This window comes from Rattus norvegicus, chromosome 10, assembly GCF_021556685.1.
Source record: "Rattus norvegicus strain SHRSP/BbbUtx chromosome 10, alternate assembly SHRSP_T2T, whole genome shotgun sequence".
Classification (NCBI taxonomy): Eukaryota; Metazoa; Chordata; class Mammalia; order Rodentia; family Muridae; genus Rattus; species Rattus norvegicus.
Genome location: NC_141543.1, coordinates 42498484 through 42525167, shown reverse-complemented (window position 1 = coordinate 42525167; position 26684 = coordinate 42498484). Strand labels below are relative to the sequence as shown.

Genomic DNA, 26684 nt, shown 5'->3' with positions numbered 1-26684 from the left:
GCATCTGGGCCCTGACAGAGGAGTCAAAGGGACCCGTGCCACTTCTGTATGCAGAAAATGTGCCTGGCCTCTGCTCAGAGGTGGCTGAGGAAGCTGCTGCCTACGCCCCGCTGGCCCCTCCCACTGCTACGGCAAGGCCCTAGCCAGCCCTGTCACCTATTTCCCAGGAGAGACTCTGCAGTCCCAACAGCTCCCACACCAAGACACCTGCTCCCTGTCTGGGTTTAAGCAACAGTGGGCTGAATCTCAAATGAGCCAACAAGGCCTTGCCGTTTTCAGTTCCATCAAGATCAGAAAACACCACGGGAAGAAATTGACAAGAGTTAATAATTTAACAATGCAATAGACCTTGTAATTAAAAATAAGCTGAAGGAGGTCACGTGATTACAGTTGTGCCTCAAGGGCCAATTACATCAAAAGCGCCTCTCATGCGTCAGAAGAGAGAAGGGGTAAGGAACGGGGCCTACTAGGGCTCAGGGCAGACATTAACCACGAGTGTCACTTCTAGGCTGTAAAAAAAACATCAAGTACACGTGGCCAGTACTGGCTGACATCTTTTTTCCCCAAGACACTTAGGAACTGCCGCCCCCTATCCCTTGCCTCTGCTCCCTTTTCCGGGAAGCTTCTGAAAAATCTCAAGCCTCGCCCCATCTCACCCCAGCCCTTTTGAAGCTTCAAATCCTCTTCCTCCTGGTGAACTTTAGTAAGCATTATTAAATGGCTTCCTCGCTTTACGCAAGCCAATGAATAAAGCGGTGTTCTCCTCCAAAGCCCACTGCAGTGGGTGAGAGAAATTTGCCTTACAGTCGTCACCCAGGTCACCTTGGGACTCTGGGCCAAGTTTTCTCTGTCTTCGTAGAGCCAAGGCTGGCCTCCCTGTTCAGTTACCGGTTCCACCCTCAAATCACAACACTCGGCCGGGTCCGGATATTTGTATTCAGAGGTTTCTGGGGATGAAATTTCCAGACCTAATTATTTTCTTTAATTTTAATGCATAAGCCTCTGTCACCTTCGATAATCCTGGTTATCATATCACAGATACTTTCTCCCTAGAAATCAGCAGCTGTTTTCTGATAAATCTGAGCCCATCCGTGGAAGGCACCGTGTGTATAAACAACATTCTGCCACGGGGGAATGAAGAAGAGGACTGAGTGGTGCAGCAGGAGACACAGAGAGCAAGGATGAGCAGCCGGGCAAGGGATGACCAAGGTGCACTCCACACTCACAGATTTAGCCACCGACGTGGTCAAAACAACTCCTAGATGACAGTCCTGCCTGCTTTTCCTTTTTTATACCAGAGCCAGAGGGCTCAAAGACCATGACCACGGAAGAAAAGCAGGGGTAAAAGTATAGGGTGCAACGCATGTGTTTCTGCTGCAGACCTAGCAGCGTCCTGGAGCCTGAGACAAACGACCGTACTGTTCCTGCGGAAGACCCGAGTTTGGCTCCCAGGGCCCATGCCAGGTGGCTCATGCGCAGTGCCAGCTCTAGGGGATCCAATGTCCTCTCTAGGACTCTGAGCACCTGCGCCCGTGTGAACAGCATCCCTTAGGTGCGCGTGGGAGATATGTATGAAAAACTGAAGTCCAGGGGCTGGGGATTTAGCTCAGTGGTAGAGCGCTTACCTAGGAAGTGCAAGGCCCTGGGTTCGGTCCCCAGCTCCGAAAAAAAAAAAAAAGAAAAAAGAAAAACTGAAATCCAGAGGTAGCCTGGGGGATTTTGAAGATGCTAAGGGTCTGTGAAGGGAGGCCCCGAGCATCCCAGAGGTGTGATCTAAAGGGCCACACCCAGTGCTACAGCAGGCTCCACCTCCTCAAGCTCACACAGCTGCTCTTCTGGAAGAGGAAGGAGAAAACCAGAGTCTCCAGCACTTCGCGTTTGTTCATCTTTTCAGCTATGGAAACATAGCTAGGCCCAAGCTGCTGCTGCTTATCATCATCATCATCATCATCATCATCATCATCATCATCATCTCTACTCCTCCTCCTCCTTCTCCTCCTCCTTCTTCTTCTTCCTCTTCCTCTTCTTCTTCTTCCTCCTCCTCTTCCTCTCCTTCCTCCTCCTCCTTCCTTCCTTCCTTCCTTCTTCTTCTTTCTCTGTGTAGCTCTGGCTGTCCTAGACCTCCCTCTGGCCTTGAACTCAGAGATTCACTTGTCTCCCTGCCTGTACCACCAGTGTTCCTCTTAGGTCCAAGCTACAGAGACTATTTTCAGAGTTGGGAGGAATAGGTAATGCTAACCAGGATCCCTCAAGGCAGCAGCCCCTTTCCAACTTGGTTCGTAAGTTATGTTCTTCAAAGATAGAAAAGGAAGGGCTAGAGAGATGGCTCAGTGGTTAAGAGCACTGGCTGCTCTTCCAGAGGACCTGGGTTCAATTCCCAGCACTTACATGGCAGCTCACAACTGTCTATAGCTCCAGTTTCAGGGGTCCCATGCCCTCACACGCACATACATGCAGGCCAAACAACAATACACGCAAAATAGAAAACTTTAAAGAGTTCACTGTAAGGCTTTTCTCAACTTCCTTTGGAGCTAAGACTTGACCACTGACTTGCCTAAGCGCTGGGCCTTGGAAACTCTTGCTCTCACTTTTGTCCTGTATCTGTAGCTCAGCCCAGGGCATGGCTCAGTGTGCACAATGATTAACTGTCTATGGCATGAATGGGCTGCCTATGGGATGAAGGAGCTATCTATGGGATGAATGGGCTGCCTATGGGTTCCTGGGGCTGGAGGAGATGCCAAGCTTTCATTACTCTGTAGGTACAATGTGTCTCAGTGCCAGACACTATGCTGGTGTTTGGCTTGGCCAAGCCACCTTCCTAGTAAGCTCAATGACATCCCTTGTGGGCCCCTTCTTCTGGAACATTGTTGATACACGGCTCTCTGCCTGCAGGCCCAAAGCCAAGAGTCTGGTTTATGTGTTAAAGATATTCAGCAGTAAAGCATCCCAGCAGGCCTTAGAAAAGGCTGTGTTGGGGTTGGGGATTTAGCTCAGTGGAAGAGCGCTTACCTAGGAAGCGCAAGGCCCTGGGTTCGGTCCCCAGCTCCGAAAAAATAAAAGAACAAAAAAAAAAAGAAAAGAAAAGGCTGTGTTCCCGTTCACCCTCAACCAAGCAGCAGGATAGCCTCGCCTCCCTCACTGTAAACAAACAAACAGACTTAGGTATTTAAGGAAAGACAAACTGACAGTCAACAATAAGGCCAGTGACTTTGGGGACCCAAATAATCTTGCCACCAAAGGTCATGTGGGAGAACTGCCTTCTCTTGGAGTATGGCTGCGAGAGCTCACACACAGGCACCATGCAGCCTAACAACGCACAGAGGTGCTGCTCACTGCAACCTGACTGAGTTAAGGAACCAGGGAGAGCAGCTGGCTCTGCCTCGTGTCTGTCTCAGCATCAATACCAACACATGATTCATTTTACCAAGGAATAACCAGCAAAAGGGGGTTGGTGGGAAGCCAGGAATGTAGCTCAGCTGGTAAAGCGTGTGCCTAGCATGCACAAAGCCCTGGGTTGGATCCCCAGCACCACATAAACCAGGCCTGGAGGCAAGTACCTGGAATGCCAGCACTTGGCAGGTAAAGACAGAAGCAGGAGGATCAGAAGTTCAATCGGCTTTGACTCCATGGAAGCCAGCCAGGGGTAGCTCCTTCAACTGAAGGGAGGGAGGAAGTGGGAAGAGAAGGAGAGAGATCTCTAACTATGATAGAGTGTGGCCCCTCTACCATAAACAATTATTTAAAAAGGGGGAGCAACACAGTGGCTCACAGTTAAAGGTGTTTTCTATGCAAGCCTGGAAACTTGAGTTTGCTCCTTGACACTCACATAGAAGTAGAAGAGAAGAGAGCTGCCTCTGATCTCCACATGTGCCTGCAGCACACATGCACACACACACACACACACACACACACACACACACACGCATGCATATATACATACACACATACAAATCAACCTAATTGTTGTTTGCTTGTTTTTCAAGGCAGGGTTTTTCTGTGTAGCCCTAGCTGACCTGAAACTTGCTCTGTAGATCAGGTTGGCCTCAAGCTCAGAGATCACCTGCTTTTGCCTCCTGAGTGCTGGGATTAAAGGCGTGAGCCATCACTGCCTAGCAACAAATTTAATGATAATGATGATGACAACGATGATGATGATGAAGCCAGGAGGTCATGCACACACCTTTAATCCCAGCACTTGGCAAAGGCAGACAGATCTCTGTGAGTCTGAGGCCAGAGCAAGTTATAGGGCATCCAGGCCTACACAGAGAAACTCTGTCTCAAAAAACCAAACCAGGGGCTGGAGCGATGGCTCGATGGTTAAGAGCACTGACTGCTCTTCCAGAGGTCCTGAGTTCAAATCCCAGCAACCACATGGTAGCTCACATCCATCTGTAATGAGATCTGATGCCCTCTTCTGGTGTGTCTGAAGACAGCAACAGTGTACTCAAAAAAAAAAAGAAAAGAGAAAGAAAGAAAGAAAGAAAGAAAGAAAGAAAGAAAGAAAACAAAATGAACAGAGCATATAGGACCCATGTGAGATGACAGTAAGCACCTCAAGATAGGCATTAAGGAAGCCCCAGCTCTACACTGGCAAAAAGGAGAAAAGGACTATTTGAAGGTTGTCAGCCAGGAGTACATAGCAAGATCCTATGCTCAGGGCTAAAAAATGGTGATTCCAGAAAATCCAAGTTCAGTTCCCAACATGTCCATCAGATGGTGTTTTGTTTTGTTTTTGTTTGTTTGTTTGTTGTTGTTGTTGTTGTTTTCTTTTTCTTTTTTTCGGAGCTGGGGACCGAACCCAGGGTCTTGTGCTTCCTAGGCAAGCGCTCTACCACTGAGCTAAATCCCCAACCCCGTTGTTTTGTTTTTAGTATAGTGTAGCTGTCTACGGACATAACAGAAGAGGGCATCACACACACACACACACACACACACACACACACACACAGAGAGAGAGAGAGAGAGAGAGAGAGAGAGAGAGAGAGAGAGAGAGAAATCTAAACAAACAAAAAGTAGAGTTTGTCTCAACAAAACAAATTGAGGGGCTGGAGGGATGGCTCAGCGGTTAAGAGCACTGACTGCTCTTCCAGAGGTCCTGAGTTCAATTCCCACCAACCACATGGTGGGTCACATCCATCTGTAATGAGATCTGATGCCCTCTTCTGGTGTGTCTGAAGACAGCAACAGTGTACTTATATATAATAAATCTTTAAAAGAATTGAGACCAGAGAGAAAGACAAGGAGGCAGGGAAGCCGCAGGAGGGAGGCCAGTTAAGATATTCACAAATTAATAAAAGATGAAAGATATTTGTGGAAGTGGTAGTAATGGTGGGATGGTGATGTTGACACTGGAAGTCATGATGGTGGTAGGTGTGGTTGATGATAGTAGTGCCTCAGGGGAAATTTTCGGTGGGTTTCTAGTCTAGGAATGGAATTGTGGGTATGAGGGGATCTGATCCCCTAGACCTGGAGTTGCAGACACTTGTCAGCAGCCACGTGGGTGCTGGGGATTGCCCCAGTGCTGCCCCCAAACTCTGTAGGTGGTCCAAGCCATCCCCTACCTCTAGCATTGTGAGATTGTCTCCTTATATTTGAGACAGCATTTCACTATGTGGTCTAGGCTAGCCTTCAACTCTCAATCCTCCTGCCTCAGCTTCCCACAGACTAGGATTACAGGCATATGCCACAAATCTTGGGAACCCTTTTTAAAGACGTTTTAACTTATTGTTTTATGTGTGCAAGTGTTTGCCTGCATGTATGACTGCATGATGTGCATGTTGGTGCCCACAGAAGCCAGAAGAGGGTGTTGGATCCCCTGAAACTGGAGTTATAGAAGCTTGTGAGCTGCTATCTGGGTGCTGAGACTTGAACCTGAGGCCGCTGGAAGAGCGGGCGGTGCTCTTAACCACTGAGCATCTTCCCAGGCCCATTTTAACTATAAATATTACTTAACTAAGTGTGTCTGTCTGTATGTGGGCAGATGCCCACAGAGTCCAGATGGGGGCATTCCATGAATTCCCAGACTCCCTGGGGCTGAAATTATTGACAATTCTGAGCAGCCATGTGGATTCGGGGAACTGAACCTGGGTGCTCTCAAATGCTGAGCCGTCTCTCCTACCCCAATGTAAGATGTCTCCTGCCCAATCGCAGCTTTCCTTTTTATTGCATTGATTTACTGTCTATATGAGATGTGTGTGTGTGAAGGGGAATGTGTGTCGTGGCATGTACATGGAGGTCAGAGGACAACTTTAGGGACTTGGATCAAACTCCAGTTGTCCGAGTTGGCAGCAACCTCTGCTGAGCCACCTTGCCAGCCACCACTCTGGCTTTACTACTCAGTTTCCCCATAAATGACAGGTTGGAAGACGTCACATGTCACCAGCGTTAGAAGCCCTGCATCCCTTTATGATTTATTCTATGTGTATGGGTGTTTTGCCTGCATGGGTGTCTGTGCACCACAGATGTGTGTCTGTGCATCTGTCTGCACAGATGTCTGTGCAGAGGAGGGGATCTGATCCCCTGGACCTGGAGTTACAGAATCTTGTCAGCAGCCATGTGGGTGCTGGGGATTGAACCCAAAGAGCTGCCAATGAGCCGTATCTCCAGCCCTGTCTTAGTTAGGGTTTTACTGCTGTGAACAGACACCATGACCACGGCAAGTCTTATAAAGGACAACATTTAATTGGGGCTGCCTTACAGGTTCAGTCCATTATCATCAAGGTGAGAAACATGGCGGGCATGGTGCAGGAGGAGTTGAGAGTTCTACATCTTCATCTGAAGGCTGCTATAAGACTGACTTCTAGGACAAGGGTCTTAAAGCCCAAGCCCACAGTGACACACCTAATCCAACGAGGCCACACCTCCAAATAGTGCCACTCCCTGGGCTAAGCGTACACAAACCATCACAAGCCCCAACCTTGCATCCTTTCTAAAGGCCATTTTCTTTACTTAATTTATTCTTCCCTAACAAAGTGCTTCAAACATTAAAAATAAAGACATATGAAACTATAAACATACGAAAACCAAACAACAGAGTCCGGGAATATCTGCACACTGTCGACAGATTTATAAGAACTAGACAAATCTATAATAATAATTAGAAACCTTCATAGTCCACTTCAATAATGGACCAAGGAGCTAAACAAAAGAGCAGTAAAGGGGGCTGGAAGATGGCTCTGCAGTTAATGCACTTCTCGAGCTGGCATAACTCCTAGCTGCATTCTAAATATTTTTCCTTATACCCACAGATAAGCATAGGTCTCACCCCTCTTTAAAGAAACACATCCTAGCAACAGACAGAGACCATTACAGAAAAACCACAACAGATCAAAATGCAGAGAGCAGGTGACCATGCGGTGCCCAGGGAGGGCATCGGATTCCCTGAGCTTAATGCAGCCGAAACATCCACAACACGACTCCTGTACCTAAGGCTCAAGGATGACTGTGGCAAAGGGTCCTGTGGTGGTCTGAATGAAAATAGCTCCCAAAGGCTCATAGAGAGTGGCACTTTTCCAAAGTGTTAGGAGGTGAGGCCTTGTTGGAGGAAGTGTGTCACTGAGTGTGGCCTTCAAGGTTTCAGAAGCTCGAGCCAGACTCAGTGATTCATTTCTCCTCCTGCAGATCCAGATGTAGAACTCTCAGCTCCACCATGCTGATAATGGACTAAACCTCTGAGCCTGGAAGCCAGCCCCAATTAAACTTTCCTTTTTAAGAGCTGCTGTGGTCATGGTGTCTGTCTTAGTTAGGGTTCCCATTGCTGTGAACAGACACCATGACCAAGGCAACTCATTCCATTTATTTGGGGCTGGCTTCCAGGCTCAGAGTTTCTATTATCATCGTGGCAGGAAGCATGGCGGTGTGTAGGGAGACACGGTGCTGGAGGATCCAAGGGTTCTATGTCTTGATTTGAAGGCAGCTAGTACGACACTGGAATTCCACACTGGGCACAGACTGATCTCAAAGCCCATCTCCACAAGTGATGCACTTCCTCCAACAAAGCCACACCCACTCCAACAAGGCCATACCTCCTAATAGTGCCACTCCCTGTGGGCCAAGCATTCAAACAGGAGCCTATGGGGCCAAACTTATTCGAAACACCAGTGTCTCTTCATAGCAACGGAAACCCTAAGACAGGGCAGAAAGGTTGTAAAAGCCAGAAGAACGGGAAGTTTGCTGTGAGCACTAGAAAACCTACCATCTATTTCCTCGAAGGGTCACACATGCCTAGAAGGCACAGCACAAATCTAATCCTGACCAGCTGTGTATCTCAGAGGAGCCCCCTGGGAACTGGAAGGCAGCCCCAGGAATATAGGCCACTTTATACTGGCCCAAGGAACTCTGATGGGTCCAAGAACTGTGATGGCCCTTCTGTGGCCAATGACGTGGTAAGAAATCTCTCCATCTACAGTCTCCTTTTGGAAAGATTAATCCATTTCCTGTTCCTAAAAGCTCTCTGAACTACTCAGTTACCAATCTGACAAAGCACAAGGCTGAGAGACACAACTCAGCTCAAGATCACCCAGGGCCACACTTTTCCCTCCATTCCTTCCCCAGTCAGAATTCCTCAAGGATGAACTAAGAGCAGCATGGACCAGGACTACCCCAGCTCTGGCAAGGATGAGACATTTAAACCAGCCCTTGAGATACCTCTCTCTCTCCCAAGAAACAGACAAGAAACACGTTCACTTCTCCCTAAGACCACAAAGAGGAGGACTCAGCCTAGAGGCCAGATCCAGAGAAGGAATCCAGTCTAGGCCTATGACTGACTCCAAGGAACACAATAGCTCCCAAGGGCGCTTCCTCCCTGAGGACTCTCAGGGATCCACCACCTGGGAGTGGCAAAAAAGCTCTGTAAGAAGGGTATCAGGACCTCAGAACTACAGAGAACAAGACTGGATCTCACTGGAAAGGTAATAGAGCAGTGGTTCTCAAACCTTTCTAATGCTGAGACCCTTTAATACAGTACCTAATGCTGTGGTGATCCCCTTACCCCACCCCCTGACAACCATAAAACTATTTTCTTTTTTTTTTGTTTTTTTTTTTTAAAGATTTATTTATTATATATAAGTACACTGTAGCTGTCTTCAGACACACCAGAAGAGGGCATCGGATCTCATTACAGATGGTTATGAGCCACCATGTGGTTGCTGGGATTTGAACTCAGGACCTCTGGAAGAGCAGTCAGTGCTCTTAACCAAGGAGCCATCTCTCCAGCCCTATTTTCATTGCTACTTTGTAACTGTGATTTTTGCTACTGTTGTAAATCATAATGTAAACATCTGTGGGGGGGTTTTTGTTGTTGTTGATAAGATTTATTTATTTATTTATTTATTTATTTATTTATTTATTTATTTATTTAATATGAGTACACTAGCTGTCTTCAGACACACCAGAAGAGGGTATCAGACCCCATTATAGATGGTTGTGAGCCACCGTGTGGTTGCTGAAATTGAACTCAGGACCTCTAGAATAGCAGTCAGTGTTCTTGAACACTGAGCCATCTCTCCAGCACATCTGTTTTCTGACAGTCTTAAATGACCCTTGTGAAAGGTCTTTCAATCCTCCCTACCCCACCCCCAAAGGGTCATGACCCACAGTTTAAGAACCCTGTATTAGGCCAACCAATGGAGCTCTGAGCAGGGGCTTTAAATAAAGGCTATTCATAAGCAGGTATCTGGGTTCTTACAGGTTAGAGAAGCACTAGGCTTAAAGGCTCCTTGGGTAGAAAATGCTGCTTACCCCGAACCAGACCTCAGCAACAGACAGCAGGTTCCCACAGCAGTAGACTACTGAGACACATCGAACAGCTCCCACTCCAACATCTGTCTGGACAAACTCCCCTCCTAAGTGAAAGTTACGACACAAGTGAATAGCACCTGAGCTAAAGACTGCTATACTGTACACTTGGACTCTGCCCAGTCAGGACAAAGAGGTCTCAACTAATTCATGGGGAACCCAGAATGGTACACGCTGCTGCTGCATCAAACCAAGCTAAAAACCAAAGAACAGCCTCAACATACACGTAAACAAATGGACACACACACACACAGAGACACACACACACACTCTCTCTCTCAAAACAGAGAACTCTGACCAAATCCCAGTGTCATTAAGGCCTCACCATCAGTGTGTGCTTTACCGTCCTGTAGGACTGTGACAGTTGTCACTCTGAAGGCTGGTTCTATCTACCCAGCAGAGAGGTGTGCCCTGAGTGTCAGCTGCTGAGATTGACTAAATGTCAACTATCTGATCCTGGCCTGCCTTGCTTCTAATTCCTTTAAAACTTTATCTAAAAGCTTAAAGGAATGTGGGAACTGCCAGACGACGGGGGATGGGAGGAAGTCCCAGCCACTTCCTTTTCTCAAGCTCAGTCTGGAACAATCCATGTGAACAACCCCTCACCCCAAAGAAACTTCACCAAAACCAGGCATGGTCATGCATGCATGGCAAGATCTGTCTCAAAAATTAAGATGCACAGACAGACAGACATACCAAGGCAGGCCCCCACACAAACAAATGCTATTTCCCCCTACTTGGCAAGTTTTAACCCACATCTCTTGAGCTAACAGAGAGAAGTAGAGACAATCTGGACAGAGGTCCCAGAAGGCCATGGGAGGAAGGTCACTTCCTCTTGGATCCATTAGTACTGTACGATTTAAGTGCGGATCGTGGGTCCTTTGTCCAGAAAGCCGAGGTTCGAATGTGCATTGTGAGCCCCCTCACCCAGCACTTAAGGTGCCTGCTAACTCCCGCCCTCACAACAGCATTTTCTGCCTGTGATGATCTGGTATTCCCAAAGTCAGGGACTATTTAAGGCAGCACCGCAACAGTGAACCACACCAGGAGGTCACCGAGAGGCCCAGGTCTGTCACCTCTTGGTTTGACCCTCTTGGTTTAGGCAGCTCACATCAATAAGGAGCCAAGGCCTGGAAAGTACGCGTGGCCACCTCCAAGTCTTTCTTGCCATCCTAGTCTGCTGCTGACAGCAGATGCAGGACCCAGGCAGAAGTGTAAGTTGCTTTGGAATTCCAAGGCTGAGCAGGCCTAGGAAAAACTGGCTAAGACTTACCCCTCCCAGCCAGCACAGGTCTTCTGTGACCACTGAGGTCAGCACTGTAACAACCACACTGACAAAAGCACAGATTTATATCTTTACCATTTATTTCTTAAAATCTTATTCAAAATATTAAATAATACAATTTCAGATATGAAAAAAACTACTGCAATAAAACAGTCCAGATGTGTTTCACCACAGTGCCCTTCCCAGGGACAGCCAACTGCCCTGAAGGGGGAAGACCACGCTGATGCTTCCGTGTCCACGCAGGGAGCATGGCTGCTGGCTGCCCCAGCTTTACTGAGCACGCAGTAAAGACCATGTTTTCTGGAAAGTTGTAATGAAGCTTGATAGTCAAGCATGGTTCAAATCACACATTTTCATTCTGATCAACTCTAAAAAAACAGGCTACCATAAAACACAGCAAATAACCCCAGCTGCTGGGGGCTGGGGAGGAGGCAGGTTTGAAGGTCATTGCTACATAGGCCTGTGTGAACTTCTTCCCACTACTGCTTTAACTGCAGGACCAAGACACAGTATCACTCAAGTAACAATGGGCTGGAGAGTCTCCTCCAATGTACTGTGATCAAGAAACAAAGTAAGAGACCTCTGACCTGTTTTACACTCCGCTCGTCATCTGAACCCTGGAACCCATGCTAAAATCAAGTGCTGATGAATAGCCCCTGGTCATGGGTTAAACGGTCTACCAGCTTCTACCCTACACTTCATTCCATAATCCAAACCAAACACTGGAATCCACCTAACATTCCCCTTGTGCTCACTGTGAACAAGTTCACCATGACCAGTGAGGCAGCAACTACACTATCTTATCTTACACTGTTTCAAGTGCCTAGAACACCCACAGTGGGTCTTTTTAACTAATTTATTTACTATGTGTCTAAGCATGTGTGTGTAGGTGCACAAATGCCATGGTACACATGTGGAGGTCAGAGGACAACCTCCAAGACTTCACTATCTCCTTCTACCTGGGGACTGAACTCAGGTTGTCAGGGTAGGCAGCAAGTGCCATCAGTAACTGAGCAGGCTTCACTGTCCTTAAAGCAGCTTTGAAAGATGGGGAAATGTTATTTTATTCTTTTTTTTCTTTTTTTTTTTTTTTTTTTCTTTTTTTCTTTTTTTTTTTCGGAGCTGGGGACCGAACCCAGGGCCTTGCGCATGCTAGGCAAGCACTCTACCACTGAGCCAAATCCCCAACCCCGGGAAATGTTATTTTAAAGCAAAGCATTAGATTGCAATCTTTGTACATTAAAACTGGGACCACACACCCCAAGATGTGTTTGAAACTATGAGATTTGGAAATGGGTGAGTGTCCACGCTTGGTAGTACCAGCACTTGAGAAGCCAAGGCAGTAAGACTGACAGTTTGAGGCCAGCCTAGGCTACTTTGTGGAACCCGATCTCAACCATAAGTAGAATAAAGGAACCGGGAAACAGCATCTGGGTGTCAGAGAGGGAGGGGAACCAGCAGTGCTGGACCCTGTGAGACTTGAGCTCCAGTTTGGGGCCTTTCAAAGAGAACACAGCTGCCAGAGGCACAATAAATGGAAAATAATAACAACTACACAAAAATATAGAGTAATGTTTAACTCACATTTCAGATACCTGATTGAATCTAGCTCTAAAGAAAGATTAAAAAAAAAAAAATCATATACTCCTTGTTTGCGACAGTTAGTTCTCAAAGCACCAAGGCAAGAGAGAGTGCCCCGTCTCGGTTAGGTCCCACTTGCCTGTGGCAAACATCTGCACATCATAGAAAAGTGAAGCAAATAAAACAGCATAATGAGCCAACGCCAATCAAGTGCTTTAGAAAATGTAGTCATTGGTGATCTTCAGAGAAGGCATGGCCTCATTCACGTTCTGGTCCAAACGATGGTACTCCACAGTTTTGGAACACAAGCCATCACGCCACTTTCTGCTTTGAACTAGGAGGAAAATCTGAAAGAAAACAGAACAATTAGACATGCCAAAGAAAAAACTTACCTGGTAACATTTCTGTAACAAGTGCAGGACCTTGCTCAGGCTTTGGGACACAAAAACTAATATTAGCAATAATAAGATGGCATCCTTCTCTAGCCTGTCGACATAGCTACACAGTGCCTCTGGGTGGGTGTGGGGTGGAGACTAGAAGCCCACTTGCCCACAACCTGAGTGTCAGCACTCAGCTCAGTTAACAGGCAACTCTGGTGGTCTGACTGCTGCTTTGGTCGCTGGCTCTGGAAACTGGAAGACATTCTGAAATTAACTAGTCCATTTTTCAGGTAAGAAAACTCAGGCCTCAGAAAAGAAGGACGACAGCTTAAATGATAAGGCAAGTCGGAGAGAGAGAGAGAGAGAGAGAGAGAGAGAGAGAGAGAGAGAGAGAGAGAGAAGCTCTCCATATACTGAGAAACCACGCTTGAGCACCCTTTAGAACTCCCAAAGGCTCAACTACTCAGTCGCAGTGACAGCCGCCCCCATTAGCTCACACCTCCTTTAACTGCAGCACAGAAAGGCCATCATTGTGCTATCTCTGAAATAAAACTTGGAATCATCAAGCCATCTAGAAGGAACACAGCACAATCAAGTATGCAGATATTAAACCACATTTTTAAAAGATTTATTTATTTACTATGTATACAACGTTCTGCCTTCATGTATGCCTGCAGGCCAGAAGAGATCACCAAATCTCCTTACAGATGGTTGTGAGCCACTGTGTGGTTGTTGGAAATTGAACTCCAGCTCTCCGGAGGAGCAGACAGTGCTCTTAACCTCTGAGCCATCATCTCTCCAGCCCCTAAACCACATTTTTAAATAATATGCTATGGTGTCAACGTGGACAGGGAAAGTTCATGAGGCCTCAACCTACACAAAGAATTACAGGAAGAGCTGGATGGAGTCTGCTTCAGGGAAGCACAGCACTTGGTTAACTAATATAAACGGTCAGCCCTGACAATACACATACAAGCAACATGCAAGCTGAGCAGCTCACACTGAGGAATACATACTTCTCCCTGCCCCCCCCCCCCCGAGTATAAGTACAAGGTTTAATGCTGCCCCCATCAAGGCCGCCCCATGTCCATCAATGTGGATGCTCCCCTGGAGTGATGTGGGCTTCCTCAGTGTGCGGCTTCCTCAGCATCCTCCACAGAGCTAAGCTGTCTCTAAGGCAGTGGGCGTGACACCAGTGAGGCTTGTGGGGGGAGGAGGGGCTGCCTAATCACCCTTCTTAAACTTGCTATTGATGGACGGCACCCAGTCCAGGACCAGCGGCCAGTCTGAGGCCCATAGCCATCCTATGGCCCCCACAGTGCCCTTCACGCTGGATGTAGGGATCCAGTTTTTGGCCAGTTCCCAGTAGCACAGGCTTAGAAACCTGCTCAGCACTGCTGCAGGATCTCGACACTCAAGAGTCACCCTGTCCCACTGCCCTGCAGCACTGCAAATATATATTTCTATTCAAGAACATATAAAAATATATATTTAAAATATATATATATATATATATACGTATAACAACTATTAATGAAAAAAGAGGCCATGAATTTGAAAGAACAAGGAGGGGTATTTGGAAGGATATGGAGGGAAGAAATAGTATAATTATATTATAATCTTAAAAATAGAAGATAAAATGAGGGAGATATGCTATGGGAAATATCCATAATTTGTTTGGCAAAACACAAGTTACTGGGGCTGAGAGAGCGGCTCAGCGGTTGGTAAGTGCTGCTTTTGCAGAGGACCAAGTTCAGACCCCAGCACCTACCTCAGGCACCTCACACCTCTAATTCCAGCCCCTGGTGGCACTGCACTCATTCACACGTGTGCGCGAACACACAAACAATTGAGAATAGCAGTAATAAGTAGATAGGATACTGGGCCGCTGAGATGACCCAGCAAGTAGAGACACTGTCACACAAGATGGTGACCCAAGCTCAATGTCCAGAGCCCAGAAACACACAAGAAAACAAGTCTGCAAACTGTCCTCCGACCTCCACACAAGCCCTATGGCAAGTGCCCACACCCACAGCTCACCTAAGATTTTAAAGCAAAGTGTAAAACTCTGCATAACATTCACTGAAAAATTAGAGCATGTGTGTATATGTATGTGTATCTGTGGACCAAAAATACATTTAAAGTATATTTTAATGCTCTGAGTGACAGCTTACGTTTACCTTTTTTCCTAAAGTCTTTGAGATTTCTAAATTCTCTACATTAAACATGCTGTTTAGGAGGGTGGGCTGTTTGTCTGTTTGTAACCAGATCCCCCAGTAGAGTTACGGTTATGAACTACCACATGAGTGTGGGGAATTACAACCCAGCTCTCTGCAAAAGCAGCCAGAGTTCCTAACCACCGAGCCATCTCTCCAGCCCTAGTTAGTTATTTCTGACACAGTTTCATATAGTCTAGGCTGACCATGGACAACAGTGACCCACCTGCCTCTACTCCCCAAGTGACAAGCATGCACCACCACACCTGGTTATACAAGGTCCTTTTTTTTCTTTTCTTTTTAAGGAAGGGTTTTAAATATATAGCCCAAGCTAGCCTGTCCCTCAGTACAAAGTCAAAGCTGACAATGACTAACCCTGAATCTCAGACCCTCTGGAAGTCACCTGGGCTTACAGAAGTGTTACCATGCCCAGGTTCATGTGAGGCTGGGAAATGAACCCAGGACTTCATGTACGCTAGGACAAAATGCTATCAATGGAGTCACATCCTCAGCCCAATCCTTGAATAACCAGAAAATAACATTGTAAGATCATTAAGTGAATGCATAATAAATTAAAATATTAAATTAATATTCTTGTTCCATAAATATTCCCACTGAAATATCATTACCAAATTAAGAATTGCAAGTCAGGCTTTGGGGTGTACACTTCTGACCCCAACACCTGGGAGACAGAGGCAGGTGGATCTCTGTGAGTTCAAGCCAGCATGGTCTACAGAGTGAGTTCTAGGACAGCCAGGGCTACTTAGTGAGGCCCTGTCTGAGAAATCAACAGCTTGCTGGACTTTGGTTTAGTTCAGTATGAAGAACTTCAAGTAACTTCCTAGCAACATATGTAGCATTATTCCTCATGTCTCTAATTACAAATCGGGCTGAGACAACGGCCTTACAGAAGAGCTAAGATCCCAACTTACCTTCCTTTTGTTGTGATAGGTGACATAAACAACAGCTGCACAGAAAGCAAAAATAAGGAGATGAAAAAAGAAATGGCTATCCTCTCTGTTGGGGGGTGAGAGCTTCACCACCTGCACTGAGTCCTCGAAGCCTCTGAAGCGCCTGCTCTCTCTGCTTATCTCAATGTTGACATTATCATCAGGCTCCTCATCCCTGGGGTTGGTGGTCCAGTCATAGTCTGGCTCTCCGTAGTCACCATTGTCCAGAGTGTCTTTGACTGTGGCTGGGGAACTGTTGAGTGCCAGGAGATCCTCCTCCTCCATGCTGGGATCTTCATTGATGTCGGCCTCCTCCTGGGGCACAGACGGGGCAGCAGAGGGGCTGGGCGCCGAAGAGCTGCTTCCACTTTTCTCTGTACTAGCTGGGGTAAGTGTGGTGCTGATCTGGGAAACAGAAGGTTTGGTGTAGTTTTCAGGCACAGCCGGAGGAGTAGTGGTAGCATTGTTTGGAGTATTCTCTGGTATACCTGAAAAACAAAAGCACCCCAACATTGCTAACCTTTACTAAGAGAAAATGTAGGGCTGGAGAGATGGCTCAGTGGTTAAGAGCACTGACTGCTCTTACAAAGGTCCTGAGTTCAATTCCCAGCAACCACATGGTGGCTCACAACCATCCGTAATGAGCTCTGGTGCCCTCTTCTGACATGCAGCTGTAATGCAGAATGCTGTATACATAATAAATAAATAGATCTTAAAAAAGAAAAAAGAAAAACAAAAGAAAATGTATTTATCGAATTTTTCACTGAGCAGCAAACTTCTCTTGAGTATAATAAATCCCTGTGGTTTTCTCTTAAGATCCAGTTAAGTGTCAATGGCCAGCAGTCAACTACACTTCCTCCTGGTCAGCTCACCTCAGGCAATAATGGTTTTGCTCAGTAACAACTTGAACAGAGTGAAGAGCCGCTGTGGCACAGCCTACTACTCAGAGAATAAGCAAGCATCAGCTTTCAGGTCAGTTCCTCACTGTTTCCCTTTCCCAAAGACTGGGCCTCAGCCAGCCCTGTCCAGGTTCTGTCTCATTGCCAGAATAGAAAGGGAGGAGGCCTTGGAACACAAAAAACTAGTACACATACATCTCACTCTCTCTCAATCTCTCTCTCTCAATCTCTCTCTCAATCTCTCTCTCTCTCTCTCTCTCTCTCTCTCTCTCTCTCTCTCTCACACACACACACACACACACACACACACACACACACACACACACGGCACAGAGAGTCTGGAACTAAAGACAGTATAAAACAGGTACTTAGAAATTTCTTTTGCTAAAATTGACCGACCCTCAATTGGAACCCAAAAAATGAGCAAGCACAGCTTAAAAGCCTTCATTTTGTCTGTGTCCTGCCTCTCTCTGCAGTTTGGTATGTTTGGTATGTTGTTCCCTTCAAGCCACTGTCCTAAACCTGCAGACCCTCCTAGAACAGAGCAGTTATCCACCAGAAGGTGCACCCCAGCACCGGAGATCCCCTGAGAACCCGCCACGTCTCCTCCAGCAAAAGGAACTTCTGACTGCCTTGCAGAACCAAACCAGAGACAAGAATCCCAGAATACACCCTGACCAGGATGCTCAATTATGCATCACCTGTCCTCTCCCTGCCCCCATGCTCAAAGTTCCTGTCAGAATCTTACTGAAAACAGGGCTTAAGGGTCACTAAATCTCTTTCTCAGTTTCTTTCTCTCCCAATACAGCCATGTTAGTTCTCTGCTTTTCACCATTCGTTGACTCTAATTTGCAACACTGGAGATAGGTGACAGAGCCTAGTTTGTTGGGGCTGCTAGAGGCCAGACTTTTACTCTAAAAATATCTTATTTCAAGCATATAATCAGTATACAAAGCTACAAAACAAGCTGTAGACAGCATCTCTAAGTGATACTTGAAGACTTAAAAAAAAAAAATCACCAAAATTCTAAGGGACAAGAACCAGAAACCAGAACTTGAAAGCTTAGTGAAATCAATGTGTTTTGAAGGTTGGGAAGGCAGCCTCCAGGTGGGAAATGAGGCCAAATGCTTGCACAACCTTCCAGTCCTGTGCCCTACCTCCTCAGTGAAGTTCACTGAAGTACAGCTAAGACTGTTTACACAAGTAACTCCACCCAACAGGAAGAATCAATGGAGATATAGTCCACAGAGGAAAGGTGGCTAAACTAATCTGTTTCCAATATGTTACTGAGTGGAGCTGCCGCTGAAGAATTTCAGTAAGCTTCGATGATGATGATGATGGTGTTGGTGATGATGGTGATGATGGTGATGGTGATGGTGATGGTGGTGGTGGTGATGGTGATGGTGATGATGGTGATGGTGGTGGTGGTGATGGTGATGGTGATGATGGTGATGATGGTGATGGTGATGGTGTTGACAACACCCTATAATGTGTGACCTAAACTTCAGCCTGTAAGAACCAGCCACAGGCCTTCACAAATATTCCACTCACAGAAGACAACTGTTCATATAAATACACTATCATTTAGACAGCAGAGCTGACATCTACTTTGTTATTTAGTATGAAGGTGGAGGGGGAAGTCTTAATTGGACAGAAGTCTCCCAGAAAAAATAATTTCTAAAAAACAAAAAAGTAGGGGGCTGGAGAGACGGCTTGGCAGTTAAGAGCACTGACTGCTCTTCCAGAGGTCCTGAGTTCAAGACAGCTACAATATACTCTTACAAATAAAATAAATCAAGGAGAAAGAAGGAGAAAAAACAGTTTTTAAAGATAACAGATTTAACAATGCTGCATGGTATATGTGGGGCTCTAGGTTTGATCCTTAGCACCAGAAAAATAAATGTTAAAAGATAGTAAATTAGAGCCAGGCATAGCAACACGTCTGTAACGCCAGCAGTTCAAGGTCATCCTTAGTCTACACAGCTAGTTTTGAGAGCACTCTGAGCTACGGGAGACCCTATCTCCAAAATAAACAAAGTATCTCTCCCTACCCAACTTTTTGGACAGTCTCTAAAGGGGGAGGAGCAGGAATGGCTGACTACACAGGAACCCTCTCGTGGGCCCTCCAGCTCTCTTCTCATGCTTTCCTGTCGATGAACAGAAATCTGATTCCCTTCTAAACGCGCTGGCCCTACAGCCCTTTTACTCCACAGCTGGTTTCCCTCCCACACCCTTGCACAGACAGAAGGACACAGTCTGTACCACACACCACTTCCCATCCATCCCCAGAAGTGCCATTGGTTTTGGGACACACATCTCCCCTATCACCAACTCCTGGCAGGTCCCCTCCATGTAAGACTTTAGCTCCTAACTGTAGAGTGTTCTCCCATCCAGAGAAGAGCTACTGTGGATTTCAAAATCCATGACCTCTCTTCTGCTGACTCAGCCCAACTCCCCATCAGCCTCTCACCCCACTATTACCAGCTCGCCCACGAGCCCGGCCCATCTGTATCCAGCTGCTTCCTGCAGTGCTGGCCCAGCCTTCTGACTCCTGGGCTGCTCCTCTCAACCCAGGAAGACTGAGTCCAATGCTCACTGTTCAGCCCCTGCAGCCACCACCAAGTCTGGCCGTCACACTCTGTTCTTCTCACAGTTCAGTGGTGTGGCCGAGCACTCAAATCCCTCGTGTCCACGGCTAATGGCCTCGCCACTCACACAGAGCCTCCCTCATTTGTCAAAGGCTAAATCAAACTCTTTATCCCCAAGTGCACCATGTAGCCACTCACAGCTAGAATTACAGCCATACCACTGTTTTCATTTCATCTGAAATTCAATGTGGAAGCTTCTACACTGTGTGTAACTCTTAGTGGTTATGCTGGAATTTCTTAGTCCCTTTTCCTTCCTACTCCCCGAAGTTTCCTCAAACTCCCAACACCTTTTCAGATAACCCCACTTTTCTCCTGGTGAAAACCACTGGTGACATGCTGTCTAACTTCTCTCAGAAAAGTGATCATCAGAAGAGAGTGTCCACGAATCACCAGAACTCTGCTCATGCAGATGAGCATGGCCCTCTGCCGCACACCCCTCCTGCGTGATGCTACACGAGGCAGCCATGGGCAGAAACTTCTGAAACAATGGGCAACCGACCCTGCTCCTTTAAAGTCTTCCCAGGTTCTCCATGCCAGCCACAAAAGCAATAAAGGGCCAGCTGTGTGAGGCAAGATCCCAGTTCAACCCACAAAGCAGAAAGAACTGAGGGAGAAAATGTGGAGAAACCGCTGCTGTGTAGTCTCGGCTGCAAAGCTGACCTGATGGTTAAAGTCCATCAGTGCAATCCACACACTATCTCAGACCACATGAACCTAGGTTTCGCCCCTCACGCAAAAATTAAATAAGCATAAGTCGGGTAAAATATAAAATATTAAAGGACAAAACAAAACAAAAAAAAAAGAGAAAAAAAAAACCTTTGAAATTTGGAACTAGAAAAGGAGTTCTTATATTTTACCAAAAAAGCAAAAACACAATGTGTAAAAGGGAAAAACCTGGTAATTGCTATTCTTCAGAAGAGAAACTGCTCTGTCAAGAGCCTCCTGGGATAAAAAGACAAGCTACAGTGCAGAGGAACAACACTCCCAACACACACACACGCACGCACACACACACACACACACACACACACACACACACACACACAAATAAATTAATGCCTATACCTAGCACCAAGCATAAGCTTTTCACTCTGATGCCCAAGCCTGGTCCAAGCCACAATCACCTCAGCTTTTGTAACTCATCTGCCTGCTTCCGTCCTAACCCTACTGCCCTCCTTTAGCATAGCAGCCTGCCTGCTGCCAAGCAGAAACTGACATGAGGTCACTCCTCTACTTAAAAACTCCCGGGTTGGGGATTTAGCTCAGTGGTAGAGCGCTTGCCTAGCAAGCGCAAGGCCCTGGGTTCAGTCCCCAGCTCCGAAAAAAAAGAAAAGAAAAAAAAAAAAAAAAAACTCCCATAGCAGGCTGAAGAGACAGCTCAGAGCTTAACTTAAGATGCTAGACTGCTCTCCAGGGAATCAGAGTTCTGTTCCCAACATCCCTATCGGGTAGCTCACAACTGCCTGCAATTCATCAATGCTCTAGCCTCCATTGCCACTCACCACCATATACCCACAGACAGAGAGACGGACAAGCAGGCAGGCAGAAACACAGATGCATACACACATTTTTTTTTCCTGAGACAGAGTCTCTCTATCTATAGTTCTGACTGTCCTGGAACTCTCTCTGTAAACCAGGTTGACCTCAAACTCAGAGAAATCTGCCTGCCTCTGCCTCCTGAATGCTGGGACTAAAAGTGTATGCTACCACTACACAGTCACATTGTTTTAAACCTTCTGGCTCCCTCATTCTTGAAAAAGTCTTAGAAACTGTCCACAAAATCCTATTTGAGGGACAGTGAAGTGGCTCAGTAAATAAGAAAGCTTGTACTTTGGAATTCACCAGGAACCAAAAGCTGTCCTATGTCCTACAGCTATACATACACACTAAATAAATGTAAAGAACGATATATTTTTTAAAAAGTCAACAACCAAGATCAGGTTGATCACCCGATTCCTAATCTCCCTAACGCCTGCCCATCCTGTCTACTTAAAAGATCACAACATTCAGTGAATGAACAGTAAATGCACTCAGTCCAACCTAATCTCATCATGATGCACACTGTGCCCCAAAGAGCATCTCACTACCGACTATACTTGCCCAAGGGCTCCTCCCTGGATCCCAGCTAGGCAAAATCCCTCTGATGAAGGCCACACCCAGCACCAAGGAAGTCGAGAAATGAAATTATAAGAAGCACACAAGTACAGCACAGGAGAGTAAGCTAGGACTTTCCATGAAGCATCAGATGCAGTGCTGACCCAACTGGGTGAAAAGAAAACTCAGAACAACTGACGTCCGACTGCGTGTGTGCTTAAAAGACTTCATGGTCGAGCTTTGTCAACACGGGTATCACTGAGACTGTGCTGACCCCTTGCCTAACTGGTACTACCTCTAGCTTAAAGGTAACATTTAGACTCTGTGTGTGTGTGTGTGTGTGTGTGTGTGTGTGTGTGTGTGTGTGTGTGTGAGAGAGAGAGAGAGAGAGACAAACTTAAGTGCCGTACCCACAGAAGCCACAGGTGTCAGATACTCCTAAAGTTGCGGTTACAGACTGTTGCCTTAGATGATTAAAAATCAAAGCAATCATGTCTGCATCCACCAGGGAAATCCTCACTACAGTCTATCAATCATAAAAGAGCTTGGAAGCCCCAGTCTCTCCCGTTACAGACTCTGCCAAAATCTTCCAGGTAGGGCAGTCAGCTGCCTGCTTTTGGTGCTGCTTTGGAAGGAAACAATGTGTGAGACCCAGCACTGTAAGAAAGGAATGTGTGATCAGCTGGAGAGTCCCCCTGGGCAGAGAAGGAAGTCACCCCAGTTCACGTTAGTTTTCATCCAAAGAAAGAAAGACAGACAGACAGTCAGACAGTCAGACAGACAGACAGACAGACAGACAGACAGACTGACTGACTTTGGGGAGAGAATGATTGCACCAACGTGACAGAAAGAAAACTACTTAACAATGCTCAGCTCTGAACAGTAGGTTTCTCCTGCTAAGTCTCTGCCTCGGCTTACAGATTTCATTTTCAAGAAAGGCTTTTAAGGGGTTGGGGATTTAGCTCAGTGGTAGAGCGCTTGCCTAGCAAACACAAGGCCCTGGATTCGGTCCCCAGCTCCGAAAAAAAGAAAAAGAAAAAAAAAAGGCTTTTAATATCCTGATTTATGCTGTAACATTTTCAAGAAATGAAAGTCTCAAATGGATTTCTTAAATCCATTAAAATAAGGAGAGGGAATTCAGTTAAACCTCAGCTCAAGGAAAGGCATCTGCTGACATGCTCTCCTCTGCTCCTCCTCCAAGGCCCTCGGCAGTCCAGTGTCCCTGCACTCCGCCTCTATATCAGAACCTCCCGGACCTCAAAGATGGAACCCCAAACAACTCCCTCCTCTTCCACTCTGAAACAGTCAATCAATTCAGTCCAAACATTGGGTCACTGTCTCTGTCACCTTTTCCGGGAGAAAACAAAACAAAACCTTGCCTAGCCTTGTTTGTCCCCTAACTCCAAGCCTCTTCTCTCTAAACATCACTCTCCCCAACTCCGGCTATCACTTCGGCCATCCAGTCTGCAAGATCTCTGAACTCCCCATTCTCAAGCACTTTGGGGACCTCCCCAACACAACGAGCGCCCTTCCTCCAGGGAGCGTATTCTCAGATTCTGTCCACGACAGGGCCACTTCTCGTCCCCGCCCACCCACTCGGGTGTCTGAATCTCACAACCCCACTTCTCAGGCCTGGGGAGACCGCACTGGGAACGCTTCATATCCCTGGCCCAGCCCTGGCCGCGGTAACTCGGCCAGTGGGAACCACCGTGAGTCGGCGGCACTTGGTCCCCGTCGGGCCCGGCCTGGTCCCTCGCCGTCTCCCCGCGTCCATTACCATAGCACAGGACCGGCGCGAGCAGCAACGCCAGCACCAGAGATCGCGCCAGCGCTCCGAAGCTCCGGGCTCCCGACCCGGGCGACAGCTTCTCTCGTGCAGCCCCGCTCATTCTGCCCAAGGAGGCGGCAGCCATAACGGACTCGGCCCGGAGCCTGCGCTGTTGCTAGGTTCTGTGAAGTGACGTCAGAGACGCGTCCGAAGCGCACTCCCGAAGCTGCTACGTCCCGACGTGATGACGTCGCATTCCTGAACCGGAAAGGTTAACGTGGGATTGTAGAGAAGGGTGCTGAGAAAGACGAATGGTACGAATTTATTTTCAACTGGTGGTTGTTGTGTAATTTGTCGTCGTCATCTTTGAGAAGTGGGTCATCAGTTAAGAGCACTGGCTGATCCCCCAGAGCTCCTGGGCTCGATTCCCTTCTCCTTTGTGAGGGCGCACTACCATCTGTCCCAGGGGATGTGGTACCCTCTTAGGGCACACTCAAACACTAGACGTACAGCTGATTCAGAGACACACAGGCAAAACTCCTACACACTTAGGTTTAATACGTTTTATAAATATAATATATATGGAGCTGGAGAGAATGTTCAGCTGTTGAAAGTGCTTGCTACTCTTGCAGAGGACTGTGTTTGGTTCCCAGCACTCAGATTAAACAGCTCACAAACCACTTCTAACTCCAGTTCCAGAGAATCTGATCACAAAACCTCTTTTGATCTCCACAGACATTAGGCACATGGAGTTCACATACATGTATGAAAGCAATCATTTCTGAATGAAAAATAGCCAGGTGTGATAGCGCATATCTTTTGTTCCAGCACTCAGGAGGCAGAGGCAGGCAAATCTAAGTGAGTTCGAGGCTAGCCTGGTCTACAAAGTGATTATGCGACAGCCAGGGCTACACAGAGAAATGCTGTCTCGACAATAATAATAATAATAATAATAATAATAATAATAATAATAATAATAATAACTTTTTAAAAATAAAGTAAAAGTGTAAGTTCAAGTGCCCTCCAATGCCAGAAGAGCATCTCCCCACACATCCCCCACCCCGAGCTGGAGTTTGCTGTGATTATGAGCCACCCCATGCGGATCCTGGAAACTACACCCTGGTCCTCTACAAGAGCAGCAAGTGCTCTAACAGTTGAATAATTTCCCCAGCACCCTTTTTGATTTTGGTTCTGAAACAGGATCTCAAGTAGCCCAGGATGGCCTCAAAATCCCTTTCTACCCATGAATAACCTTGAACTCCTTCACCTCCACCTCCCACCTGCTGGGTTATGTTTTTGTTCAGGGTTTTGTGAAGTGATCGAATTATGTCTTTGGGACATTTGAGCCTATCCTCAACCGCAGTGTCTCGTTCTGACTTCCTAGCCAACTTTCTTGCTTTTCTTTCTTAACCCTTCTCCCTGTTAAATATTATCCAGGCTTACAGTGTCCCCCACACGACAGCAAGCCTGCCAAGGTCAGCTTGACTTTACCTTGTTTATTGATGCATCCTTAACTATGGAGAAGTGTTAAATATTTGATGAAACGCTAAAATATAAACCTCAGAGGCAGATGGATCTCTGAGTTCAAGGCCAGTCTGGTCTCCAGAGTGAGTGCCAGGACAGCCAGGGCTACACAGAGAAACCCTTCCCCCCCAAAAAAAAAATAAAAAATAAAGAAAAAGAAAACATAAATTTAGAAAGTTTGCCTAGAGCCTTGGTACAGAGTTCCTGTCTGTGGGTATATTTCCTATAGGTTTCCACTCAGGTATGTTCAGTTCCTTAAATTTCAATCCCTGAGTTCAATCCCCAGGACCCACATACTAGGAGAAAATAGACTCCCTTGGCTGTTCTCTGTAATGCACATGCACACGTATAAGGAGAATCAATATAAAAACGTTAATAGAGGAGAAGGGCTGTGAGGTGGGTCAGTGGTTCAGAACACTGGCTGCTCTTTGAGAGGACCCAGGCTCGGTTCCCAGCTTTCCGTGGCAGCTCACAACCACCTGTAACTCCAGCCGCAGGGGATCTGACACCCTCTTCTGGCCTCTGTAGGCACCAGACTGCATGTAGTGCACAAACATGTGCAGGCAAAGCAGCCATATCTAGGAAATAGGAGCAATTAAAATTTTTCTTTTAAAAAAGGAGGTACTGGCTGACACACCCAATCTCAGCACTTGGGAGGCAGAGGCAGGTGAATCTGAGAAGTGAGAAGGCCAACCTGGTCTTCACAGCAAATTCCAGGACAGCCAGGACTACACAGGGAAACCCTGTCTTGAAAAAACAAGATTAAACTTCAAAATGACCACCCCCTCATGGCCCACAAGGGAAAGCCTGTGAGTGGTAGTTATTGTAAGTGTGGTAAGCTTACTTCTCATGGATGCTCACCTTATAAAGGGGAGCCTAGTTTAATCATGAGCCAGTAAAAGGACAGAGCCGGTCCTGGAGAACAGGAGCCTAGTAAGGGTTAGACAAGGAGCCTTCCAGTTCCACACACTGGAGACAGAAGACAATGTAATGATATCATCCAGGCACTGCATGCTCTTCAGGAAACAAGTCAGCAAGAAGGGATTCAGTTTCACAACCAACAAGTGGATTCTACCACAACCATGTAGACCCAAACTCTCTCGCTGAAATGAGGGTGCATCCTAGTTGTGTTTACTTTCCTACTGCTGTGACAAAACACCGTGACCATGGGCAATTTATTTGGGCTCCCAATTCCAGAGAGTTAGGAGTCCATCACCACTGAGGCCGGGAAGCATGGCAGTGGACAAGCATGGCACCAGGAATGGCAAACTGAAAGCTTAGACATCAAACCACAAACTAGGAACAGCATAAGACCCACCCACCAGTGACATACTTCCTCTGGCAAGGCCACGCCACCTAAGCCTCCCCAGACAGCACCTACTGGAGACTAAGTACTCACTCAAATGCCAGAGCCTAAGAGAACACTCTCATTCAAACCTGAGCCAAGAAGCCAGCACACCCTCGACATATCGGTGATTAGTGACCTTTCATATATATACTTATTTATATATAATTTACACACTATATATTATATAGATTATATA

The 26684-nt window shown here is 46.7% G+C and overlaps 1 protein-coding gene and 1 pseudogene across 2 annotated transcripts; both read right to left on the bottom strand.

Annotated features, from left to right (window-relative positions):
• Positions 1-11142: 11142 nt before the first annotated feature.
• On the bottom strand, positions 11143-23784 carry C10h5orf15 (similar to human chromosome 5 open reading frame 15). Of its 2 annotated transcripts, NM_001106999.2 has the most exon segments (4): positions 11143-12137; positions 12280-13008; positions 16190-16695; positions 23626-23768. In NM_001106999.2, coding segments are annotated over 3 exon segments (774 nt in total). In that variant the 5' UTR covers positions 23762-23768; the 3' UTR covers positions 11143-12137; positions 12280-12876.
• LOC120095229 (cytochrome b-c1 complex subunit 10-like) lies at positions 14194-14508 on the bottom strand (annotated as a pseudogene).
• Positions 23785-26684: the final 2900 nt, after the last annotated feature.